This window comes from Xiphophorus maculatus, chromosome 1 (genome assembly GCF_002775205.1).
Source record: "Xiphophorus maculatus strain JP 163 A chromosome 1, X_maculatus-5.0-male, whole genome shotgun sequence".
In the NCBI taxonomy this organism is placed as follows: domain Eukaryota; kingdom Metazoa; phylum Chordata; class Actinopteri; order Cyprinodontiformes; family Poeciliidae; genus Xiphophorus; species Xiphophorus maculatus.
In genome coordinates this window covers 7,674,680-7,700,757 of record NC_036443.1, presented here as the reverse complement: position 1 = coordinate 7,700,757, position 26,078 = coordinate 7,674,680, and the positions used below count along the sequence as shown (strand labels likewise).

At 37.2% G+C, this 26,078-nt stretch overlaps 1 protein-coding gene across 1 annotated transcript in view; it reads right to left on the bottom strand.

Annotated features, from left to right (window-relative positions):
• Positions 1 to 26,078, bottom strand: part of nphp4 (nephrocystin 4) — a 174,259-nt gene that overhangs the window by 53,699 nt on the left and 94,482 nt on the right. Inside the window, exons 12-15 of the mRNA XM_014473925.2 lie at positions 24,321 to 24,458; positions 17,269 to 17,426; positions 14,328 to 14,519; positions 7,788 to 7,975 (exon numbers count right to left, since the gene is read on the bottom strand). Coding sequence (XP_014329411.1) covers positions 7,788 to 7,975; positions 14,328 to 14,519; positions 17,269 to 17,426; positions 24,321 to 24,458 — 676 coding nt within the window. The remainder of the gene's footprint in view (positions 1 to 7,787; positions 7,976 to 14,327; positions 14,520 to 17,268; positions 17,427 to 24,320; positions 24,459 to 26,078) is intronic.

The following is a 26,078-nucleotide window of genomic DNA, read 5'->3' as shown; positions in this document are numbered from 1 at the left end:
ATGGAGCTCAAGTACCCAGGAATGGAGCACCATAACCCCGCATGGAGGTTGGATGAACCACCCCTTGGACCTCCAGAGTAGTACCCATGAACCACCCCCATGGACCTCCAGAGAACCAGGGCACATCTTCACTGAACACTTGGACCTCCAGAGAACCAGGGCACACCATGGAGCTCAAGTACCCAGGAATGGAGCACCATAACCCCGCATGGAGGTTGGATGAACCACCCCTTGGACCTCCAGAGTAGTACCCATGAACCACCCCCATGGACCTCCAGAGAACCAGGGCACATCTTCACTGAACACTTGGACCTCCAGAGAACCAGGGCACACCATGGAGCTCAAGTACCCAGGAATGGAGCACCATAACCCCGCATGGAGGTTGGATGAACCACCCCTTGGACCTCCAGAGTAGTACCCATGAACCACCCCCATGGACCTCCAGAGAACCAGGGCACATCTTCACTGAACACTTGGACCTCCAGAGAACCAGGGCACACCATGGAGCTCAAGTACCCAGGAATGGAGCACCATAACCCCGCATGGAGGACAGATGAACCACCCCCATGGACCTCCAGAGTAGTACCCATGAACCACCAGCACTCAGACACTTAGCACACCCAGCTAAGCCACTTTGCCACCAAGGAACACAGGTCAGAATACCCAAGTGGCAGGCCTCCCAATCCCCCACAATGCCCGTGGACCACACTACCCATGAACCACCAGCACTCAGACACTTAGCACACCCAGCTAAGCCACTTTGCCACCAAGGATCACCGGTCGGAACACCCAGGTGGCAGGCCCTCTGAGCTGAAAGTGAAAATCTGACACGATTCTATTCCTAATACAAGAGCTCCATCCAGGGGATTTTGCATGAACTGCATCTGCACCGGTATGGCACCAAAAGCGCCCAAATGGCCCATTCAAAGGAATACCGGGGTGGCAAACGAGCTCTTGCAGCCACTTGGGAATAGTGGCAGCCACTGCGGTGCAAAAGCCTATGGGAAATTTTGCCACTTCGGACCGTGGCCCTAACCTGGATGGCCTGTTTGGTGTTTGCACAGCACGCTCGCCTGGGTTGAAAATCCTGCTGGGGATCAACAAGCCTAACAAGACGGTGAAGGCTCCAGGCTAAGAAAACAGCGTGGATGCAGAGTGCGTATTTAGAGTTCTTGAGACTGACGCAAGCCCCAGCATAAAGCAAGGCCCAGGCTAAACCTAGAAACATGCAGAGGCAAGGAAAAGTGTACACTGCTTTAACAAGAGGTACTTTTTTAGAGTCTTATTGCTTTGGACCGATATGCTTTAGGATTTTATTTGTAAAACTATGAAAATATTTGAAAATTGCCCTCAAAATGGCTTGGATAAAAGTTAAAACCTTGAAAAAGGTTATTTTGAACTCTTAAGAGTAACTTTTTATTTATTTATTTTTTTTTTGTTTTAGCAAATTCATTTAACATGTCACTAAAAAGAATCTGCAACTTCTGAACCAGAAACCCCAAAAGCATATACCTCAGAAACTAATAGTTTTTCACATTCAAACCACAAATTTTGATGTATTTTATTGAGGTTTCATGCAATAGACCGACACAAAGCAGTAGCTATGATTAAAAGAGTTTAGAAATAACTCTTTTAATACATTTCCAAACCTTCCTACAGTTTGTAAGATGGATTTTGGTCTGGATTTTAACTGGGCATTTCTTACACATGAATATTCTTAGATTTAAATTATTATGTTTAGTTACAGTTGTTCAGGATTCTTGTCCTGTTGTAAAATCTCCCATCTTTTGCAGCCTCTTACAACTTTTCTTGCAGGTTTGTCCTGTTTCAAGTGATTTCTTAAGACTTTCTTTTCAAAATCACTTAGATTATTCAGTAATTCATGCAAAAAGAGGTCCAACCAAATTGTGTTCATAGAAATGAACACACTTTCTAGAAGTCTGACATTTTAGCTCAAATATCATTTTTATTGATTTTATTTAAGATTCAAATTTTCTGAAATACTTGGCTTTTGCTACATCTGAGGCATTAAAAACAAAAATGGCTTAGAGGTATTTTTATTTTAATGTCTGTCAGGCGTTCAAATAAAAAAGTTTTCTTATGAAACCTTCATATTATACCAAAAATATTTCACTATGTAGAATTAATCTGCATAAGATATGAGCTTCATTTTCTGAAATGAGTAACAAAAAAAGTTTTTCTTATGATATTCTTAAGTTTTGAGATTTATATGTGACTTCTACAGAAGGCTTTGATTTAGGGATATCAGATGCATCTTAATTTATATAACAATTCATTCAGTATATGAATTGTTATATATCAATTGAGACTCCATGGTACTTGATCAAACAAATGAGACAAGAATGTAGGGACAGTTTAGGGGAAATACAGAAAATCCTTTAGCTTTTAGTAGGTGTCAGTACCAAAGCAAATATTTTAAAACTGGACAAGACTGGCTTCAATTTGACAACAAACAGACCGGTCTTTTAATATCACACAAGAGATATCATCTCTTACAGCTATGTTTGCCATCACCAGGAAAATAGAAATGAAATCCAAACAAGTTATTGAATGAAAGAAAAACATACTTCAGTCTTCCAAAAAAAACAATTAGGCAGAGATGAAATTTTTCAACATGATAATAACCCTGATGAACACACAACTAAATCAACATCCAAGAGGTTTATGAGAACACACCTTGAAAGCATCTAGTTTAAGCACATTTAGCTCCACATTATCGCTTCAGTGTGAAGAATATGAAGCAGGTTTGCTTTAAACAGCATCCAAAAATCCTAAGGCAAGATCTGCAAAATTTATAGAAGAATAACACAGGAGCCTTATCGCTGTAATTCCTGCTGAAGGAGCTAAAGCATTGACTTAGTGGAGTGAATACCAAACAACAAATCAAGCTTTCAGTTCTTGCAACCAAATATCCATTTTAAATAACTGTTGTGACAAAGCTAAACCAGAAACATAGAAAGAACACTAAAACTTCAAGACATAAAAACTGGTCTGTCTCACCCAATTGCACTTGCAACTAAAGATTTATCACATTTCCACCTTTACAAAAGTGAGACAGTTTTAAGCTTAGATAGAAAGCAGAACCATAAAAGCAACTATCTGTAGGATTCTGATTTTACTGCATTTTAGATGGTATCAGTTATTACTGATGTCTAAGTTACCCTTTGACCAAAAAACCTTGTTTTTCCAACAAGACCAACTTATCTATTACAGAACAGATCATCTAATGTTTGGTTTCAATTAGTAAAAATGTGTTCTTTTTAATGAATATGTACACACATCTCACAGTTTTACAAATCCTAAGAGAAAAAAGCAAATACTGTTGTTGATTTTCATTTAGTCTGTGACACAAATCTGTTCGTGTCACAAACTGGCCTTGTGTGTACAACACATGTACACACAAGGCCAGCTGGTTATATATAATGCCTCTTTAGTTGGTACATTGTCTGTGGCTCAAACTGGCTTTGTTTCAATCTGAATTTCCCACAAGGGGAAACAAGAAAGAAGCAAAAAGCTCCAAACACGCCTTCAAGATCAGACAAAATCAGGGACATGCTGAGGAATCCTTTTATTTCTACCTCTGAAATAAAACCCTTTATACATCAGCCTGTATAATACATTACTGTAACAAAATTTCATTTCCAGTTGTTGCAAATTATTTATTTAACATTGTGCCCTGTGATCTAAATGAATCCAAAATAATATGCATGTACACTATGAGAAGTTAAAAAGCATTGATCATTTAAATGGTCAGCTTGAGAATTATGAAGCCTAGATGGTCAATGTTTTTATTACCTACCAAAAAGACATATATTATTTTGGCCAAGCAAACACCATAATGGGATTGTTACTCAACAGTGGCTGCAAACTTTTTAACACACTTGGACTTTAAACAGCTCTGAGGGAACATAGTAGAAACTGTGGGAAGCAAAAGTGATAAGCTAAAAAATAGCCGCCATTTTAGTGTCTCATATCATCAAACCAAATTTTATATCACATAAAGTTAACCAAATTAAAAACAAAATGCCATTTTTAAATTATTTCATTAATAAAGATAAAAAGCTGTCCAAACCAACCCAGCCAGTAGTAGCTGCCACCTAAAGCTAAACACTGGCTGTGCCATCTTTAGCAGCAGCACGGGCCATCAAACTTTTATGATAACTGCCAATGAGTGTTTCACATCGCTGTGGAGTAATTCTTTGCAGAATATTTAAAATTCAGCCACATTGCAGGATTTGAGGATGAACAACCTCTTTATGATCATTTCATAGCATCTCAATTGGATTTAAATTAAGACTTCGAATAGACCGCACCAAAATGATGATGTTTGTTGTTTGTTTTGCAGCTATTCAGAGGTTCAGATTTGCCAGTGTGCATTGGCTATTTGACTTGCTGTCTAACTCTGTCGTGCTTTAAGCTTACAAGCACAACAGTGTTCAACTGTTGATGCTCGTTTTATGAGATGCTTTGCTACATTTACACCTGATGTGATGATATGGTCAAATTTTTCTCAGTCCATATTTTCACAACAGTTTATGGAGACTTATTGGTAAATGTAAGACAGGCCTTTGAATTCAGAAGTAAACTTGGCATGGATCCAGTCTTTGCTCTTTCTGTTTATTGTTGTTCAATTATGAACAATAACTTTAACTACACTGAGACCTGCAATACTTTTATGTCCCTTGTGGCCTGAGTGAGTCAATGTGCTCTTGGAATAATTTTGATTGGTTGTCAACTAATTTGTTTTTCCTTCCTTCTTAAATTTCCTGAAGTCGGAGCATCTTGTTTTGCCTTTTGAGATCTTTCAACCTCCTTCATGTTGTCTGGTTCTTTTAAGTACTTTCTTGATCCAACATGTTAGAAAAATTATCTAAGTTCATTTACTTATGAGTTTATTTGAAAGGTTATGTTTTCATATTATTATTTTTGTGTTGTTTACTTGACTTCTTTCTTTTGTACACTATTACCTGTTTTTAGGATGTTTGCCTGGAGGCTAAAAACGTTTACAGATTCCTGTGTTATCAGCTGCCTGTGAAACTGATTGGTAATGGTCAGCCTCGTGCCTTGTAAGGGCATGTCCACAGAAGGTTCCAGAACATCCTGTAGTAAAGGTCTTTGATCAATTCTTTGTGTGACTGTATAAAAAAGCCCAACCTCCTTCCTTGTAATCATAATAAAAGTCAGTTGGGGACGAAGAGTTGACCCCAGACAGTGTTTAATGGCGGTTCTCTGCGTCTGGCTCTGCTCTCCTCTTCTGCAGAAAAGCAATTTGTGTTTTTGGTTGATTCCTTGCAGGTTAGTAACTAAAATAGACCCAACACAACGGGTTTGGAAGTATTGAGAAATTAAATTTAGGTTTCCAAATAAATGTGGCTCCTCATAGTTCATTCATGACATAACAAAGGGAGTGAATACTTTTTTTACAAAGGGGTTACATTGGCTTAGATAGTTTTTTTTCTCAAAATAAATGAAACCGTTTTTTCAAAGCTGCTTTTGGTTTTACCTTCGACTGATAGTATCATATCACAGGACATGATTCGAGGATTCATTCTATGCTCCAGAAGGTAAGAGCTATTTTAAAGACAAGAGGGTCAATGATGCAAAATGTCGAGGCTGATATCTCAACTCTAATCTCTAATCTGAATCCGTGAAGGAGTCAGAAACATCTCAACAATTTGCCGCCTTGTTTGAAATCCTTGTATTTTTCACAGTTAGACAGTTTTCTCCAAGTCGAACCAGCTCAATTCTAGGAATCATTTGAAGTTTGATTGCTTCTGTCATGTTCTTTCTTTTGAGTTTGACATGTGATTTCAACTTGAATAGCTTTTAAATATAGAACTAAAAGAAGAAAACTTTGATCCAGTTTTCTTCCAATTCTCTTCTCATCTCACTCTAAATATTTCTCTTTCGCATATAACAGTTAAAAGAAATGAATTCAGTCTTTGGACGCTGAATTCCACAGGTGTTCACAAACCGTGGTGCATGCAATGTAGTATACCTAAAAAACAGAATTGTCTAGGTTATGAATATAAATCCTTATCCATAAGCCCAACCTTAAATTGTAATCTTTCACAGAAATGTCAACATGAATAAAAAATTAGGTAAATTAGTGAGAAAATGAATTATGTTATGAATTATGTTATTTATTGTGTTATTTTCTTAAAGATAATTCAAATATAATTTTTTTTAATATAATCTAATATACTGAATAATGACTGATATCGTGTGCAGTAAGTGATTTGTCAAATAAGGAGGAGTCATTTCAGCAGGTGATTACTTATGGCTATTTTGAGAACTAACTATATGTCTGTTTGCTGTCAGCAAATGACTGAATAAAAGGTTTTATAAAAATAAAAAGGTTTTGTAAAAATAAATAAATTAAAAAACTTGATCTCAGTAAAAAAAAAAAAAGTCCTGGAAACACCAGCAGGTAACATTGCATAAAAGGATACAAAATCAAAAACTCAATATTAGAGGCCTTAGAGAAGAATCTCAATTATACTGCCAATGTGTAAAATTGGCAGATCATAACAGGTGAAGTACAGCAGCTTCATTTGGGACATTTATATACACTATTAGTGTATAAAAAGTGATTTAGGGATCAAGTTTTGAGCAAGTTTTCATTTTTAAGTAATGAGTAACCAATTTGTGGTTTTAGTTTCTTTTTCTGAAAACTTTAAAGGACTAAAAGTTGGTTTAGATGTCCAATTCAATTCTGACAGCTTTCCAAACAAAATCCAGAGGGACTAGTATCTCTGAACACAAAGCTCTGGACTCCAGATGGACTGGGCTTTACACAGGAATCCCTCTGGCAGCGAGTCAGGAAAAATCACTAAACGTAAAAGAAAGAGTGTAAGATTTTCTATAATGTCTTTTTGTGAATTCTTCTCTCAGTTGTTTGTGTAGTTTATTCAAAGGCATCAGATCTACAAAGAACATTGCAATATTTTCATTTTATTCTGCCATTTTCCAGAATCTTATATACATTTGTTTATTACAGTTAGGCTAAGCCATTTTTAAATAAAAAGTTATTTTTGCAGCCAATAAAATAAAGCAGCTAAGAACAAAGATATCAGAAATCGACATCTGAGGAAACAAAAAACAAATTAGGATCTTGTTAAATCATAACCTTTGAGGTTATTTCCTAAGACAAGGAAGAAAAGGCTCTGCAGTCGAGCATTTGTCTGTAGATGATCAGGCGAATATAAATAGACAGGGAAATATTGACAGAGCTGGACTGGAGAGTGTCTTGGGAATAAAGACATCGGTAGGTGTATGAGTTTGAGGGTAATGTGGAAAGGGGTGGGGGAGGGTCATTTGTGTGCTCAGTATCACATTCTGTAAGAAGCTGTAACATCTCATCCATTTCATTAGCTACTACATGAATAGACTCAGACTTCACTCAGCTGACTGAAGGAGAAGTGTTGGAGCATTGCATAACCTCAAAGCACCACTGAACATGGTTACAGTTCAAGGATATTAATGCACAATGGTAACAAGGAAAGTGGAGATGGTAATCTTTTAGTCATTGTCAGGGATTGCAAAAGGGTTTGACCTATTATGAGCAGGGACAGGGAGTTTTTTGATGGTAAGGTAAAACAGCCAGTATTTACATCATGAAAAGCACTATTACAAAAATACATAAAGATATTTTGACAAAAACTATGAAATCAAAAACGCCAATCTTGACCTGAAAGACCTCCATAAAAATACATGTAAACAACAGCGAGGAAGAGTAAATCATGTTTTCAGCCTTTTAGTCTCACCAGTATTAACAGATCCGTCTTTGTTGATAGTGGCTAAGACACAAGGAAGTGCCTCATTAGCTTTGGGTCGAACCTTATCGCTGGTCAACAGCTTAAGTTGCTGTGAGGTGACAGGGGGAAAGCGATAAAACTGGAAGGTAACATAGATGTTGCGAGGCCAGTCACTTTCAACTCCTGCTCCTGGTATTCTGTGAAAAGAACAAAAATATGTGAAATATTTTAAAACATGTAAAAATAGGTTGTAATCAGATGTGATGGATTCCCGAGTTATAAAAAAGTTATTTTTAACAAAAACTATATAAAAAAAATAGCATATACTACTAAGAGTAAACTGTATTTCAGAAAATGGTTTATAAAAGAGAGTTCTAAGGAAAAAACATTAAATAAAAATGGCTTTAAAATCTTATCACAGGAAGCTTTTGTGCAACGGAAAAGAGGAAGTAGTGTTCAGAAGCCGGTGCATAAATATACCTCCATTCAAGTTCATACAAATGAAATCCTTCCTTTGTTTTGAAAGAATCACATTTAGGAAAAAGAGGCCTTTGAGACTAAGAAAATCCCAGCGGTTTGTATTGCTTTTCACACAAACGCCTCCCTCTGAGTGCAATTTCACACACTGTTGCAAATTTTCAATGCAACACTCCAATATTAAGTTATACCCAAAAAGACTCCCAGTGAGCTTGCAAAAAGCAACTTTAAGCAGTGAATTGTTGAAAAAAAAAAACACTCAGGAAAAAAGCTCAGCTGTTTCAGCTGATGAATAGAAAAAGATTTATGCTTTAATATATTTAATTATTTTTAAAAGAAAAAGTAAAGCAGGAAGCAGCACTGAAACTAAACAGGTGGTTAGAACATCACAGTTTAAAGTGGAAGTTAATCCAAAGACAGGCTTGCTAACAATTGGTCGCTATGCTCCATTGTAAAAGCAGATTCAGAGTGGAGATGCATCCTGTTGAAAGATGCGATTGATAATCATAGAACCTGAGACAGAAAGAAAATGACAACGTTTGGCAGCAGCGTCCTAACTTGTCTCAGTGATACTACTGCACAGTAACAACTAATGCCTGCCATACCTGTTTGTCATAATTATGAGGTAGCTAACCCACCCTCGCCCCACTCAACAGAGAAGGACACAGATCTGCAATTAACTGTAAGCTTGAGTGTGTGGGTTCAGGTAGCACTCCAGAATGCTTTGAAAAAGAAGTCGAAGAATTAAATCAGCTTTCTTACCAGCGCGTCATTAAATCTGAGATAGAAATCCATACTGTGTTTTGTTGCATGGTCTTCAGCTTTTTATGTGAGAATACTGTAACTTACCCACAGGCTTTAAACATTTGCTGTTATACTTTAACAATACCAGAATCGAAATTTCTCACCTTGCCTGCAGTGAGGATGTGATTAAATTGCGAGCCTTTATGGAATCCAAGCCTGACTGCGCTCACAACAACAGGGAAATAGGTTTTTTTGAGCTGTATAATAGGTTTATACCAAATAACACATCTATGGAATTTATTGTACCAAGCTTCAAGATTTTTTGCATTAGTCATACTTTTTATAGGCATTTTGCTTTGGTCCCAGTGTAAAACTAAGGCCAGGACGTTAAACTTTATCATGACTTTTAATTTGCACAAAACCAACAAATTGGAACAGTCTCAGTAATACAGCGGACGGCTAAGAATTTGCAGAACTCCACATTGGTTCTCGGAAATGACTTTTTCTTTAAACCAACATTTGTAAAAGGCTACAGAAAAACACAACCGTATAAAACTATTCACATTTTTACCCACTTCAAAGTACTGGATTGACCAACAAAAAGCACTATATTATTGTGACGTGGAAGGAGAGTGAGAATGTTTAACATATTTGTACAAAAACGAAAACTCATAAACATTTGTCTTCGCCCACCTTGAGTCTGGATTTTGTGGAACCACTTTTTGTTGAAATTACAACTGAAAGTCTTTACAATGTACCTCTCTGCTGTAATACTGACATTTCATTTCATTCAACACACAGTGTCAGACAGATTGGATTGGGGAGCAAATTTCCGAGTCATTCCCCATATTTTAAAATTAGGTTTGGACTTTGACTGTGTAATTCTAAACAATGGATACGCTTGAAACTGAGCAACTTCATTGTCGCGTTTGGTGTACGTTTAGGGATGTTTTATTCTCATTCTCTGAAATGAGAATATCTACCCAGGTCTCAAGTCTTACAACAAACAGGTTTTCGTCCAGGATTGCTCTGTATTTAGCTTTATGATGAGTAATTATTCTACACAAAAAATAATTATTTATCTACTCCGGAGTCACCATAGGTCTATTGAGTTCTTCACTGAAGCGAATCAATTGCACAGACGCTTAAATGGCGCTGAATATTAATGTCCTCCACACTTTTAAGATTTTTACTTGTGAACAATTTTAAAATCTTGTGTTTTCCAGATACTATTATAATCCGATTAACACATTTAGTTAGTCTATTGCATAACATTGAGGTTGAAATTTAAAGAGAAGGTAAAAATATATATATATATATATATATATATATATTTCTGCAATACAATGTTAATGATGACTATATATCAATATGTAATTATGAATACATACAAATATCAAAATTATTAAGAGAAAGTTTTAAAAAAGCACAACATTTCAGTTGGTAATCTCTAAAAATGTCTCAAATTAGTCTTTGGGATCTTTGCGTCCCATTCCTGTTCAAACTTCCATAACAATGCATAGCAACATGTCATTAAGGAGTGCACCACAAGCACTTTGGACAGAGTGATCAATCATTCAAGGTGAGACATTTTATTGACCTAAACATGCATTTTCAGACTCAAAAGAGTTTGCAGAAACATGAAAGCACTTGACATATGAAACTCAGCCCTCAGTCTGAATATTTAACTTGGGCATATGAGTCTGGTGTAATTTCCCATCTGTCAATGGTCCACGTGTACATGCTGTCAGTTAGAGGTTCTGATTGTAATTGCTCCAAGCAGAAAAGGCATAAATCCAAAGACCCATAAATAACCGATGCAAATAGTTTCATGTATCAAGCCTCTAATCGGAGAAAAGTTGCACAGTATTGAGGTTGGTACGATGAGTCAAAGCAGTGCGCAGATGAGTCAGTGACAGCCAAGACAAATGAAAAGGACTGCTGATGGAACGACACTAAAAGTGAAGGCCTTTGTTGACATCCCTCAGCAGCCCCCTGTCACTGTCAGCCCCTGTCAGATGGGACGACTACTCGATAGGTTTCTCTGATGGGACAATGACACAGGTGCTCTTCTGCCTGATTTGACAGGAAATATGGCGTCTCTGTAATACAGAGCATACATGCCATGTATGGGTATGTAATTGACAGGTAGGACTTTGTGGAGGACTTATGTGAATTGAAGTCTCTCTGTAGAAGACAAAAAGAAAGAAATATATATAAAAATATATATAAGGTGGTAAGGTGTCTAGGCAGGATGTGGGAGATTATCCTCAACCATCAAACAAATGTCCAACTACAATATCAATTCCTCAATGCAGATAAAAGGCCAGTAGTTTAATGGACAGAAAGAAATGTGTGCTCTAATTGTTTGGGTTTTAAAAAACCCAAAGTCAGAACAAAACAAATGGAATATTGTATTTCTGTTTATGGACCAATTCTGTGGAACAATCTGTCTAAAGAAACCAAAGAGACTAGATCAATTTTTACTTTTAAGAAAATAATAAAATATAAAATGTGATCAATATGTGATGAAGTATATTGACTCAGTAGTGTTATATCATTACAAAAATAATGTATCTACTTTTTTGTTATTTTTATATACATTGCCTGTTTTGTGTTTAAAGAGGTATCTGTATGGATGGTCGATTGATGCTTATGGTATAACAAATTGATTTTTGAGAGAAGAGGAAAACTAAATAAGATCCCCCTCCTGCTACTTTTCATTCTAAACGTTTATATCATGTGACATGTTCATTTTACACTGTAAATTAATGACAAATCAATTCTGTCACAATGCATCAATTCTAACTCGCCCACAGATTAATGCAGCAATGTTGTGTGGATTTTCATACTCCTTAAATATTTTGTCACATTACAACCAAACATTCCAGTGTATTTAATTAGGATGTGATATGTTGTGTTATGTGACAGATCAACACAAAGCTGTGCAAAATTATGAAAGGGGAGTGACAGTTTTTGCTTTTTTCCCCCAAATAAAATAATCTAAGTGGGAATGAAGTGAGATTTTCACTACATTCACTCTGCAGCCTGACGAGACCTGAATCCTAATTTTTTGCCCTTACGCACCTTGTATCCATTCTTTTCATGACGGTCTAAATAACACAGATCAGATTTTTAAAAATGCCATCCAAGTCACTTGGATATGTGGTCCTACACCGTGTTCCAAATTATTATGCAAATTGGATTTTAAGTGTCATAAAGATTCCATTTTTTGTTGTGCTATTAAATTTATAGATGGTATTGTATGTCAGGGCTCTTTGAATCACTATAATTAATTTCAGAGAGCTGGTTGATTAGTTTGTCTGGTGAGCTCAATGAAAGGAAATCTACTTAAGAAGGATGTTCCACATTATTAAGCAGGCCACAGGTTTCAAGCAATATGGGAAAGAGAAAGGATCTGTCTGCTGACCTAAATCATCAGATAGTGTAGTGTCGTATGACAAGGTATGAAAACATTAGATATTTAATGAAAACTGAAGCGTCGTACTGTGAAGAGATTTGTGGCTGATTCAGAACAAAGATGGTTTGTACAGATAAAGGCAAAATGAGGAAGGTTTCTGTTAGACAAATTCATTGGATTAAGAGAGCAGCTGTTAAAATGCCCTTACAAAGCAGCAAACAGTTATTTGAAGCCTCTGGAACCTCAAGGTGGAGGATCCTCCAGAGGCTTGTGGTGCATGAACCTACTACTGGGCCCCTAACCAGAGCTCACAAGCAGAAACGGTCGCAGTGGGCCCAGCCGTACATGAAGATTAATTTTCAAACAGACTTGTTCACTGATGACTGCTGTGCAACTGGTCCAGATGGACGCAGTAGTGGATTGGTGGTGGATGGCCACCACGTCCCGACACGGCTGTGACGTCAGCAAGGAGGTGGTGGAGTAATTTTTTGGGCCGAAGTTATGGGCAGAGAATCATTGGTCGGCCCCTTCAGAGTCCCTTCTTCACAAAGAAGAACCGTACCTCCAGTAGCAAAATCATCTTGATGCATGACAATGCACCATCTCATGCTGCAAGGAATACCACTGTGTCATTGGCTGCGATGGGCATAAAATTAGAGAAACTCATGGTGTGGTCACCATCCTCCTTTGACTTCTGACCTCAACCCTTTTGAGAACCTTTGGAGTTTCCTCAAGCAGAAGGTCTGAGGGTGGAATGCAGTTCATATCAAAACAGCAGCTCTGGGAATGTTTTCTGACTTCCTGCAAAGAAATTCAAGCAGAAACTTTCCACAAACTCACAAGTTCAATGGATCAAGAATTGTGCTGTGATATCAAAGAAGGTCCTATGTTAACATGTAACTCAGTCTGTTAAGATGTTTTTGATTGAAATAGCTTTTGATTTTAGCACATGGGACCACTTAATGCTGCACATTCAAAGAATGACCGTTTGCAGTTCTTTATAATCCATAAAATGTTTAGAAAATCTGCTGTGCATAATAATTTGGAACAGTGATTTTGAGTTTTTTATTTTTGAAAAAAATACTGTTCTCATGTGGAGCTTTGTTCAGTAAAATTTGATTTATACTGTAATAGTTCAGGACTTGAAAATTATACTGACCATCATTTGCATTGACCATTTAAGAAAATCTGAGAAAATATAACTTGCATAATAACTTGGAACACGATGTAAATATCAGATTTTTCTAAATATGACCTGCTTCTATATGGCCAGGTCGCATTCACCTGACCTGTAAGTCATCGATACTCAACAAAGGTCACTATTCTGCATCCTGATATGCAGAAGCAGGAAGATAAACAACAACCGTGGCAGATAATAATAAGGATTAAGTTGTTAATACGCTGACAACAATGAAGTCTGCCATCCATATTTAGCATCTCCATGAATCAAACCAAGATGCTCCTCTGGGTTCTGATTGGTTGACCAGGAGTGGTGCATTTCTTCAGATATCAATAGTAACACTGGGCAGAGGTGGAGGAGCGCAATCTTTTCATCTGTCTCATCTTCTACTGTCACGACATAATAATTTTAACAAATATGTAAAAAGCATATCTTTGTTAATCTTTTATGCCCTGACTTTAAAAGTGAATTTCATCTGTCGTTTTTTGTTTCACTTCATATTTTATTTGTGTGTGTATTGGTCAATTACAACAAATCCTAAATTACAGGCAAGTTTGTTGCTTTAATAATGTGACAAAATGGAAGGTTTTTTTTACCTATCTCGATCCGTATGCTGAATATGGAGAGAATACGGTGTGTGTATTGTACTGTTCAGGAGGACACAGGATGCTGCTAAGAGTCAGCATCATCAGTGCTGCTGTATGTGTCACAGTACTGCAGACCTCACCTGGTAAATGCCAGAAACTCAAACACCAGCAGGTTTCCCTGTAAAAGGTCAGCCTCCTCCCGCTGAGGATCGAAGGGCATAGGTTCAGTTGGGTCCAGGACTTCTGCCACCTGCCCGCTGCAGTCAAGGATTTCAGGAAAGCCGGCAGAGAAAAGGTGTGCCAGAGAGCTCCTGGAGCTGACTGAGCAGGAGCTGGAGAAAAATCATCAAAGCAAAATGTCAGATCTGTTGGAGCACGGCACACAGACGTCTTCAAATGTGTTCTTGACGCTTGACAAACAACAGGCGGTAACGTGTTGATTCCCTGCTGCACAGGCCTCATTAAGGTGATTTACTTCAAATGAGACAGGAAAATGACGAGAGTTGGGTAAAATACAACACCTGTTTATCAATTCAGACCTTTCACCATTTTATCCCGCACCCTTTCTAATACAAGATGTTTATCGTTTGAGCGATAACGTCAGCTTTGTCACTTCATCCCGTTTAACCAAACTTGAGTTGCAATATCCGTCTGCACTAAACATAAATGTGATGAAACGATGATTAGACAGCATACGGATGTCAGCAATATCCATCAAACAGCAGCTCCAGGATAATAGTTATAGGGGAGGGAAGTAGAGGGGGACCGGGTGGGTGCCAAAGCGCTCCCTCAGGATTTTCAAGCATAATTGCCAGTTATCTCTAATCATAGTGGCCACCTGTTTCAGCAGAACTATGGTAACATTCATAACTTATACTTTTAACACTGACTCGGAATGCCATGGCTGTGATAAATGCAGCACACAGGTGGCTGGCTAAAGTGCAGGCATATGAAATGAGCAATAATGTCATAGCACTAACACGGTCGGAGTCCATTTGGTAAATAGTTGAGACAGTAATTAAAAATGTCAAAAGAAAGAAGCCTTGATCAAACTAATCAGAATGACAGCAGTGACAAGGGGAATCAATTGTTTTTTTCTCCACAGCTGCATCAATTTCATGCATTATGTCACTTTCCCATTTCTTAAAACTTCTCTCTTAATTTAGTCACTCTGGATTAATATTCAGGCCGTCATCTTTATTTCAAAAAGGGGCTCCATCTGATATGCGGAGCAACTTGGATTAAACTTCTTTTGACTTTATTGTTCCTCTCCAAAAAGTGGGTCATTTCAGACTGAAAACAGTCAAAAAGATGTTCTGGCTCTGAGTGAAGAGGCAACGATGTTTCAGCTCGCTGAACTGAACAACATGGTGTCTGGATCCAAAATGCCGGGATTGAGAAATTGTTTCAGTGCCAGCTGCTTATTTACAGATGCTGCTCACCAATGCAAGGCTTTGTTTCTCTGTGTCTATGCTCATTATTTGCAAAGTGTACTTTCTCTTTCAGGAAACTAACTCAACAAGCATAGAAAAATTATTGTTGTAAGTATCCATGCATGTATATGTGGTGGGAGAAAAATACGTAAAGTAGGGGGGTAAATTTTGAAATATATTTTTTAAAAACTAATATGTTTCTATATGAAGATGAAACTGCAAGATTCACATGGATGAACTCCAGAAACTGTAGCAAAGATTAAAACCAGGAGGAAAAACCCAAGCATAACAAATATTTATTAGGAGACAAAAAAGGCATTAGCTATAATTAGGTGAACAATATCAAGAGACTACTTTTATTTAGTTTTGGACCAGCAGTTGGCCTTGGATTGTAGAGGACAATGTTTCATTTCCACTGAGTTTGGGAGATGACAATGAACGTGACGCTCCACATTTGAGTACCCGCTAAAAAGGTTATTTAAGATTTAGATTTTCTATGGCCTGACGGGTGGAGGCTCTCCACACTGTTTTACAGCACAGACCACATTTATTGGCGTCTCTGATAAAGATGTGGGAGTTATTCAATAATCTGTTATTGCAGTAGCATTGATTTGACATCAACTTATTAAAATAGATTTTTAATAAGTTGATGTCAAATCAATCCTATTTATTTATTTATCTATCAACCAACTGAAAGTTAATTGATAGATAACTGAAAAGTTGACTGAAAGTTTCAGTTGAAATAAAAATGATCCAGTGGGGGGAAATATCCAATTTTAAGAATTAGTTTTTCAACAAATTCACAGTTCACACATTGATATTGATGATCCTGCTGTCACCTATCAGTGGGCATGAGGTGAATCTTCCCACATTAATCCTTTATTACACATCGGACCAGCTTGGAGAATTTGAGGGCCAAATGCTTATTTAGCCTTATGCCTGGTTCAAACGGCAGAATTTTAAAATTGTTGGCAAACCTTCAAGACCTTAGCGACGCCACACATGGCGATAAAAAGTCTTGGATACAACAGGTTTGGTTGTACAATGTGTGGTGTGAAGCCACACGGCAGGAGCAACACACCACACACGAACTGATTTGCCTCACCAATAGTCAGATGTCAGATGGGAAAACTCACAAAATCTCTTGAGTCCAAACATAAGCTCAGCGTAAACAAACATGGACGACTGGGAAGAAATAGATGTGTCCTTTAAAAACGGAAAACTCTCAAAACAAAAACAAGAACCAAGTAAGAGAAAATCCAGGATATGTGAAGATGACAGAACATTGCTTTTGTCATTTTCTGAAGAAACATTTCTTCAGAAAATGGAACCTGTAGCTACATTCTTGGCAAGAAATATGCTTTCTGTGTTGAGTGTACCGTCTGTTTACATACAGTTTGGCAGGTAGTTTTAAAAAGCACCTTCCAAGTTGGTCAACAACATTCTCTCCCAATATCAACATCAACATGTGCTGTATGGCAAAAATACAAATTGATTTTAGTGTGACTCCATGATGCTAATTTGGAATATTTAACTATTTCTTAATGAATTTTAAGCAGCTGATGACACCGTCAGCCAACCTGTCCTGGAGGATTTAAGTAACATTAAATCCCGCTACAATTGGGGACACACAACATGAACACCTCACCTCGGCACATTCACTCCCAGAGTAATGACAGGAGCATGGATGGGGGTGAAGGGCAGCTCTTGAAGATGATCCCCTTCTTCGTCCTTGGAGGTCATTTTGCCGCCTTCCCGCTGAAGGTCCATCTCCAGGTGGGTGATGCTGCTGACAGCTGAGCAGGCCTACAAAAAGACACAAGGACCGATCTATACATAATGCAATAAATAGGATTAATGCAGCAGCATGGCAGAAAATCAGGAACCAGCTCTGTTTATCCACACTGATAAGTCAGACTATTCCCCATTAATTAAGTTCACTTTCACACTCATCACTCAGAATGGCATAAAGCAAATTCTACTGTCTAATTATAAGCCAATCACACAAAAGTGTAGGCAGAGACACATGAATCATAAAGAAATGACTCAGTACAGTACAATCACAAGCAAAGAGAAATAAAAACCAGGAGAAGGACCGACTTTGCTAAACACAGCTGACAACTGGATCCATGGAAAGTAAAATTGGGTTATGAAGGCCTGGATTAAAAGAATGAGGCAATAAGTAAAAAGCTTGCAGTGGATTTGTCAAAACTGATTCTAGAAATTGCCTAATGCTCTGACTCCCTGAGCTTACAGTGGAAATATATATCTTTCACACACAGCAGCCACTTGTCACAGGAGGAGGTAAGGAGCTTACCCTGGTCTGGGTTTACTTGGTCCTTGTCAATGTTTGCTCTGATTCTAATTACTCATCTAGAATAAACAAATGAAGATGCAGCAATAAGGTTTTCCTAGTTTTCTATAAAGTTTGATTTTAACTGACTCTGATGTTATTATCTTAAGGACACATGATGTACTACCACTTACTATGATGTAGTAATTTTAAATCCAGCAGGTTAGAACATGAATAAATTAAAAGTTTATCCCTATTTATGCATCAAAATCAGATTTTAAAACAAATAAAAAAACATTATTTTACATTCTTTAGTGTATCTGTTTATTGACTGTTTTTATGCATTTAATGAAAGGGAAAACATAAAATTTAGTCGATCAAGCATAACTGTTTGATTTCAATGTTAGGCTGATTTCTTGGTGCCTCTCTAATTGTATTAATTTTTTTTTTGTCATTGGAAAGAAACACATAAAATGCAACAATAAAAAAATGTGGTCTGACATTTTATCTCTATTAAAAAAGAAGCTTAGAGGAAACCACAGGATGTCAGAAGTGAAGGAAGCAGTTTCATCATACTCACTGCGACCTACAAGTTATTGGCTAGATTCCAATTTCACTTGCAGCACATCACTTTGAACTACAACAGCTGAGATCTGTGTGCCTTCAGATGAATGTTTGCATGTTTCTTCTACATTGCCAAAATTCCAGTTTAGTGATTCTGGATTTGTGTCAAATATTTTTCAGAAACTCAAAGACGTCTCATTAAAATATCATAAACCAAGGTGGAGAAGTATTCATAGCCTTAGAACGTTCTCACATTTCTTCAAATTAACAAATCAAACTAGTATATATTTTAAAAAATTGTATGTGACAGCATAAGCAAAGGGTTGAATTGTTGAGTGGAAATAAACTAATACTTTGTTTTCACATTTTTGCAATAAGATATACAGTAGAAGACTATATTGAAAGAAAACCGCAAGAATTCCTGATTGTAGTTTGCTAAAAAAAAAAAAAAAGAAACATAAAAAAAGTGATATGGTCCAATGAGACTAAAGGTTTGCTTTTCATCTACATGTAAAACAACTAAGTATAGGTAGCCTCATGGCTTGTGCATATTTTCCTTCAACAGGAACAGTGAAACTGGTTATCGTTACTGTGAAGGTGGGTGAAGATCAATACACTGGAAACAAAAGACCAGTAGAGGTGGAAAAGACCTCTACCGGTCTCCAACAAACAACAAGCCTAAACATACAACCACAGCTACAATGGAAGAGTTTAGATCATCTTAGAATGGCCCAGTTAAAGTTCATATGTGGATTCAACTGAGTGTCTGTGGCAAGATTTGGCAATCACTCATTACAGTCACCATCCAATTAGAGTGAACTCCAGAAAAGAATAGTCAAACACTCCAGTATAGATTTAATGCAGATGAATACAAATACATGCCACATTTTTGTTTGTAAAAAAAACCAAAAAAAACTTGAATTATTTTCCTTTCACTTTATCACTATACAGAATTTGTACTGATCTATCACAAAAACATTTACCTAAAATACACTGAGGATTTTACAAAGTACTGTAGCAGAACATTTTCTTCTTTATATTCATGATTACAAATGCTGTAAACAGCCTATTCTATATTATGTTCATTTCTCCAAGCCTTTGACCTCGAACCTACTTGTTTCTGGAGACAATAGAAACACTGAAACTATATGAATTTAATGGGAGTCTACACAACAGCTTCTGAGGTAACATGTAGGACTGACTTAAAATGATCAAGGTTTATGTTTTTTTTTATAATTTTGCAAATAATAAGTGGCAGTATATTGTGCGCTCCACTTCAGAAGTAACAAAAAGCTTTTCAGACATAAGTAACTCTTATTACTGGGGGTATTTTCCCTTCTGAACACTATTTTATAATTAAGAAAATATTATTAAATATGATTTATACAAGCAATGTTTTTATATAAAGGTGTCAGAATTGTGAGTTCACTTTGGTTTTGAATTGACTTTATATACAATTCATAGCAGCTGATAAGATATTAAATATACTTAATGATTTGGAAAGAAGTTCTTGCATTGTTGCTATTGTGTTGGTACAGGAAAACAACAGCTTCAGTTCTTAATATGACTTAATAGTATTGAACATTTATGGATTACTATCCAAAATATATCTTATATGTGTGTGTTTGTGTAGCAAATTAAGAAATAATAAATCATTAATTATGTATGTAGATGTATAGCCTGTATAGATTTTTAGCTCAACGTGAGAGGGGAGCTCACAGGCAAGAAATAATGTTGTGGTTTATAGTGCAAACATTAATCCCTCCTTCACTGTCACAGATACACAGCTGGACGTTGGACCAAACCAACAACTATCTATAGAGAGCTAATGAAGACATGTTTCCTTCCTGGCTCCTCACACACATTTTAGCTTGCCTATCAGAAGACACAGAGTCGAATATTATTTGACTTTCCGTCAGACATGTCAGTAATAACATTGGCCAATACCATGTTGTTGTATATACATAAAGTACACGAGTATACAACATGTGATTGAACAGCCAGCGTCTTAATAAACTCTGAGGTTAGCATGGTATGAGATAGTAGCTTTAAAAATGTTAAATTGTCCAAAGAATTGGTGCCCTTGAACTTGCTGACATTAAGCTATTGCAATGTGATAACCCATAGATGAGTGATTTTCATGGGCAGGTGTGCTCAGGTTTTATGGTTACAAGGACAAATGGAGGTTTAAACAGTAAATTCTGAATTTACTAAAAGAAACCACCTAGGGAATTATAAATGAGAACTATTTCCAGGCAGTGACTTAAGGGTCAAACGTTCCTTAACTTTATTAACTGCTAGCTTTTGAGTTGCCTCTAATGTAGAAACCAAAATTCTCAAGGGAAACACAAAATCAGCTTGAAATGAACAAGTAAAATTAAACAAAATATGTTTTTTTGGGCAAGTATGGTGCCTCAGAGAAAAAAGGCATTGGGTGTGTCGACTTCCATTTATTCATCCATTTCTTTTAATTAGCATTTTATAGTAGCATGAGACTGTAGCAGTCTAAGGAAATTTACAGAAAGCAAAATATTATCTTAGCAATTCATCTAAAAGGTACGAAACATTTCTTGCAATGAGAAATGTTGTTTTTCCCCCCCCTTTCTATTCACTTTAGACTGTAAAGACGGTGTTGTGTTGCAGTACAACTTGAAATGGGATTCCTAACTAGACAGCAGCTCTTTTATTATGTTTCTCCCATCTATTATGCTTGAAATCCATACAGCTTAGGCTATGAATCATATTACCTGAATAATCCAGGAACTGCGAATGAGTCTTGCTGAAGATAAAAGAATAATCAGGAACACAATATTGCAAAAAAAAAAATTACAATTGAATTTGGCTCACATAGACCAAGTCGTGCTGTGAGGAGGACTGCCAGAATACCTTATCTAGCTTAAATTTCTAGTCCAACTTTTATCTGCCAAGATAAAAGTCAGAGTATTTTGCATTATATCAGTTTTTTTTTTTTTGTTAAAGATAGTATTTTTTTTAACATTAGTTAAGACACTACAGCTGGATAGATAGCAGAATAAGTTTTATAAAAATGTTGAGTTAGACATTTTTTACCAGCAGGTTCATTCCCTTGCCTTTGTTTATTCCCAAACTGTCTGTTTTAGCCCTTTATCTATGCACACATTTGTCCTCCTTTACAAGACAAACAGCTGATCCAGTTGGATATAAGGATCAGCATCTATTTGTTTCACTCATGTCAACACTTAATGCCTTCAGCTCCATGCAGCTTTGCAGCCTTAATATGAGGCATGTTAGTGTTTCTGAAACCTCAGAAATGACTCTCAAAATATGTCAAATCAGGGAATAAATCTGAAAGATTTTCTACATTTTCAATGGAATGATGCTGGCTTTCTTCGAAAAGCAGTTTTCTTCTCGCTACTCTTCCATAAAAGCTAGTATTGTGAAAGAAGCTGTTAATAATTATCCCAAAACCATGTTTTCCACTTATTCAAAGTGAATAGAGGATCTGTGAAAAGATCCAGAGCTGCCTTTTTCTACTTAATTTAATGCTTCTATAATTAATACTCTACTTGCCAAGACAAGTCTTTGTAGGTTTGCAGTTGGGCAACATATTAGAATAATAGATTGAACATTCACAGCTCAAGATGCTTACCTTCCTAGCTTACAATGAGTCCACTAATGTTCCCCTTTATATAGAGGTCTAGTGATTATCAGAGTCATCACCCAAGATGAAATATCTAAGTTCCAAGAATACATGAGGAAAATCCCAAGTGATGTAGAGCTTAGTGAATGTTGCAGACAATAAAAACTGGAAGAGAAGAAGCTGAAAGAACCATCATGGGAAGAAGAACAGCTGATTAGGATGTACCACCGACAGATAGCTGAAGTGACTGATATGACCAAATTCTACCAAGAGACTGAAAGACAGCACAGAAGCACTGATCATGGCAGAACAGATCTACCACACCAGCAAAGATATCAAATGCAGGCTGTGCAAAGAAGCCCCAGAAAAATTTAAACATCTCACAGAAGGCTGAAGGCTGTAAGATACTAGCAGAAAAGGAAAATATGAAACACCATAATCAAGTGGATGGTGCCAGGTACAGAAACATCTGTGTGGAATATGAACTGGAGATCCCTAGGTCAAAGTGGGAATCACCTCCCAAGGTGGTGGAGAATGACCGAGCTAAGATCCTTGGGGGCTTTCAGATACAAACGGACAAAATGGCAGTGGGCCAACCATGTGATCACTGATAAGCAGCAGCGGACAGTCGTTGTGATTGATGTGGTCATTCAAGTGATGGAAACATCAGAAAAAAGGAGAAACTGGAGAAACAGCAAGGGCTCAGGGAAGAGCTAGAAAGAGCCTGGCAGGTGGAGGCAACAGTAGTGGCCGTGGTCATCGGAGCTCCAACAAATACCTGGAGAAACATCCGTCATCGCAATCCAGAGGAGCACAAGCCTAGGACCACGTAAAATAAGGACCCAAGCCTGAGATGAAATCTCTCTGTCTCTATATATGTAGGTGAGAGAGCATTTTACATTTACATACATTTGTAAATTAGAACATGTTTCATTCCAAAATGCATACTGTTGGGAAATGATGAATACATTAAAAACAGTGGTGGATTTTGTGTATATGTACAAAAATGTGAAAAGTTAAAGAGCTGTACATCTTTCTCTATTAATCAGGTTAGAATGTGTGTGTGTGTGTGTGTGTGTGTGTGTGTGTGTGTGTGTGTGTGTGTGTGTGTGTGTGTGTGTGTGTGTGTGTGTGTGTGTGTGTGTGTGTGTGTGTGTGTGTGTCGGGGTGTGGTTACTTCATCTATCCTCACTTTGTGAGATTGCACCACTGTTTTCATCGTGCTCTGCATCACTTCCCAAATATGTGCATCATTGTGGGGGAACATGGTCTAATTTAGCAGAGACAAGGCAGTTTTCAAAGGCAAAATGAGTCCTAGCCAATTCTCAGCAGCAAACACCCACAACAGCAGGGAGCAGGTTACTCCTGCATCATTCCAGTAAATTATTCACCAGAGGTATTAAAATCCGCACAGTGCAGCTGACTTCCTCAGCTTTGCAACAGTATATGAGCTGAGTGCATTAACAGGATGCCCTTCGTTTCATTGAGCTTGTTAGGACTTGTAGTTTGTAACATCATTTTAAATGCACATCATTAAGTTGTCCAAGATCATTGAGAAATAAATCTATCGATGTTACAAAACTGGCTTGAATTTATAGATTAAAGTTGGACTAGATACAAGACAACATGTAGATTTTTAAGACCCCGTGCTAAAATAGTAAGGTAGTATTTACATAAAGATATAAAAAAGATTACGTAAATAATATTTATCTCGAATGCTGAAAACAGGAAAAGAGAGTAAATCTTGAGATCACGAGATTTGTGGCAAAACTCTGTCAAAATCTGTGAAATGACAAATGCTCTTCATACAGTCTGACTAATCTTGAGCTATTTTACAAAGAATAATGGACAAAACTTTCAGTCTCTCAATACAAAAAAACACAAGAGACGTACTCTAAAAACTTGTAGCTGTAATAGTGGTCTGTCACATAGCGTCCTATAAAATACATTGAGTTTCCGGTTGTAACATGACAAAATATGAAAAATGTGAAGGCGTGTGAACACTTCAGCAAGGCTTGGTATGCTTGAACTCAATCACTCCCTCCATTGTCTTGAGGATATTCAAACCATTTAGCGTGTTTTGTTCAGAAATGTCAAACCTGTAAATGCTTGTCTTTGTTAAATGCTTTTGCGTTTCCTTTGGCATGTATGTGAAGTTTCAGTGTGAGACCACGACTGCGTGTGTGTGTGTGTGTGTGTAAGGGAACGGGGGTGGAAATCTTACGACATGTGACAGCTGGTGGGCTGATGCCAATGGGGAAGGATGGAGCAGAGAAGGAAATGACTGTTGCCACGGTAACGACGAGCTGGAGTGGCTGATGGTCGGGTAGCGTGAAGTAGCTGCCAGCTGAGACAGAGAGAGCTGCAGAGAAACAATGCAAACGACTTGCTGTTATTATGATTACCAACAACAGTGGTAAGAAATATACTTTGTGCCAGAGAGACACGTGCTGCCTCAGATCACAACAACAGCCCATTACTCTTTAACACTTAGAATCCCCTCAGACCCCCCCCTGTCTCCACATCCACAAGCTTGTCTTTCCCAGCACGCCCAGGTTAAAACTGTTTTTCGTCTCCCTTCTGATACTGAAGACATGTGAAAAAGAGAGCAGCTTTTTCTTTTTTTTCCCAGTCACAACTTAAAGATTATGTAAAAATAGCATCGGGAACACAGCAATTACTACTAATGGGGGATACTTCAAGCTTGATACAAAGCGAAAGAGCACCATTGCCTCTCTACTTGTAGTCTACATGATTCATATTTGCTACTAATGAATCTTAATTGATTGCTTAAGTAGATGCTTTTTAATTGTCCTTGCATATCATATCAGCATATTTCCTCTCCTCCGCTTCCAAGTGGTCAATGGTGCTGCAAATGCAAATTACATTAAGTTTCTTATTTAGATGCTCTCTTCATGTATAAAGAGCAGGAGAAGTCCTTTTAAACAAGACACTCCAAACTTTATTTTGCAAAGCATGTTTTTTCCAACTTACTGACTGTATTTAAAGGTTGACCTTTTGATCTACTGATTGAAAAAACAGTATTTAATATGAAATATAATTCTAGAAAGAAGATCCCTTCACCACAGTCAACAAAGTCATCAACCAAAAGGTAGGCGTATCAATACCTAAATCTACAAAAAAAGGGAAGACTGAATGAAAGTAAATACAGAGATGCAAGCAAATCTTTAGCCTTAATAACATTAGGGCTAGATTGAACTTTATTAAAGAAAACCATCTAAAACACCAGCAGACATGGCAGAACATTCTTTGGGCAAATAAAACCATGGTTAACATCTACCAGAATGATGGCAAGAAGTAGTATGGAGAAAGAGTGGATTTTGCTGAATTAAGTTTCAAATAACACTGTATACCTGTAATGTTTCTTAGCTAATAGGAGGCAAATTATGAGTTCTACATTTAAAACTCTTAAACCATAGCAGCACTGCATTCATTTACAGGTATATTTTAAATATGTACTGAAAAGAAAATGTGAATCAGTGATTTTCCATTAAAATTTGCTTCTTAGAAAGTTTACAGGTCACTTTTTTATGTTTTCCTAAGATGAATTATTGCACTAATCAGTCTGTCTGAAAAGCTTTGCTAAACTGATATGCTATCTGCGGAGAAAATAGGTTAAGGAGACAACAGAACCCATAACTTTTGTATCAAAGGAATCCACTGTTTCAAAGGCTGAATTTACCATTTAACAAGAAGAGCTTTCAGAGCTGACACAAGATGCTGCATCACAGTAAGAACATTTACAGCTTCCCCTAGCGGCCTAGTTAAAGGGAACACTTATTTTTATAACTTGTTGCTTAGCAATACGGCCATCGCTGACAACACAGAGAATGTTCTTATGGGCCACATGAGGTTTGACAGGAGTTCACACATCCTCTCCATTTCACATGGAAACTGCTCTAGGTTTAAACAGACATTTAGCTCACTTGCCTAACACTCATAATCAATACTGCTGCAAATA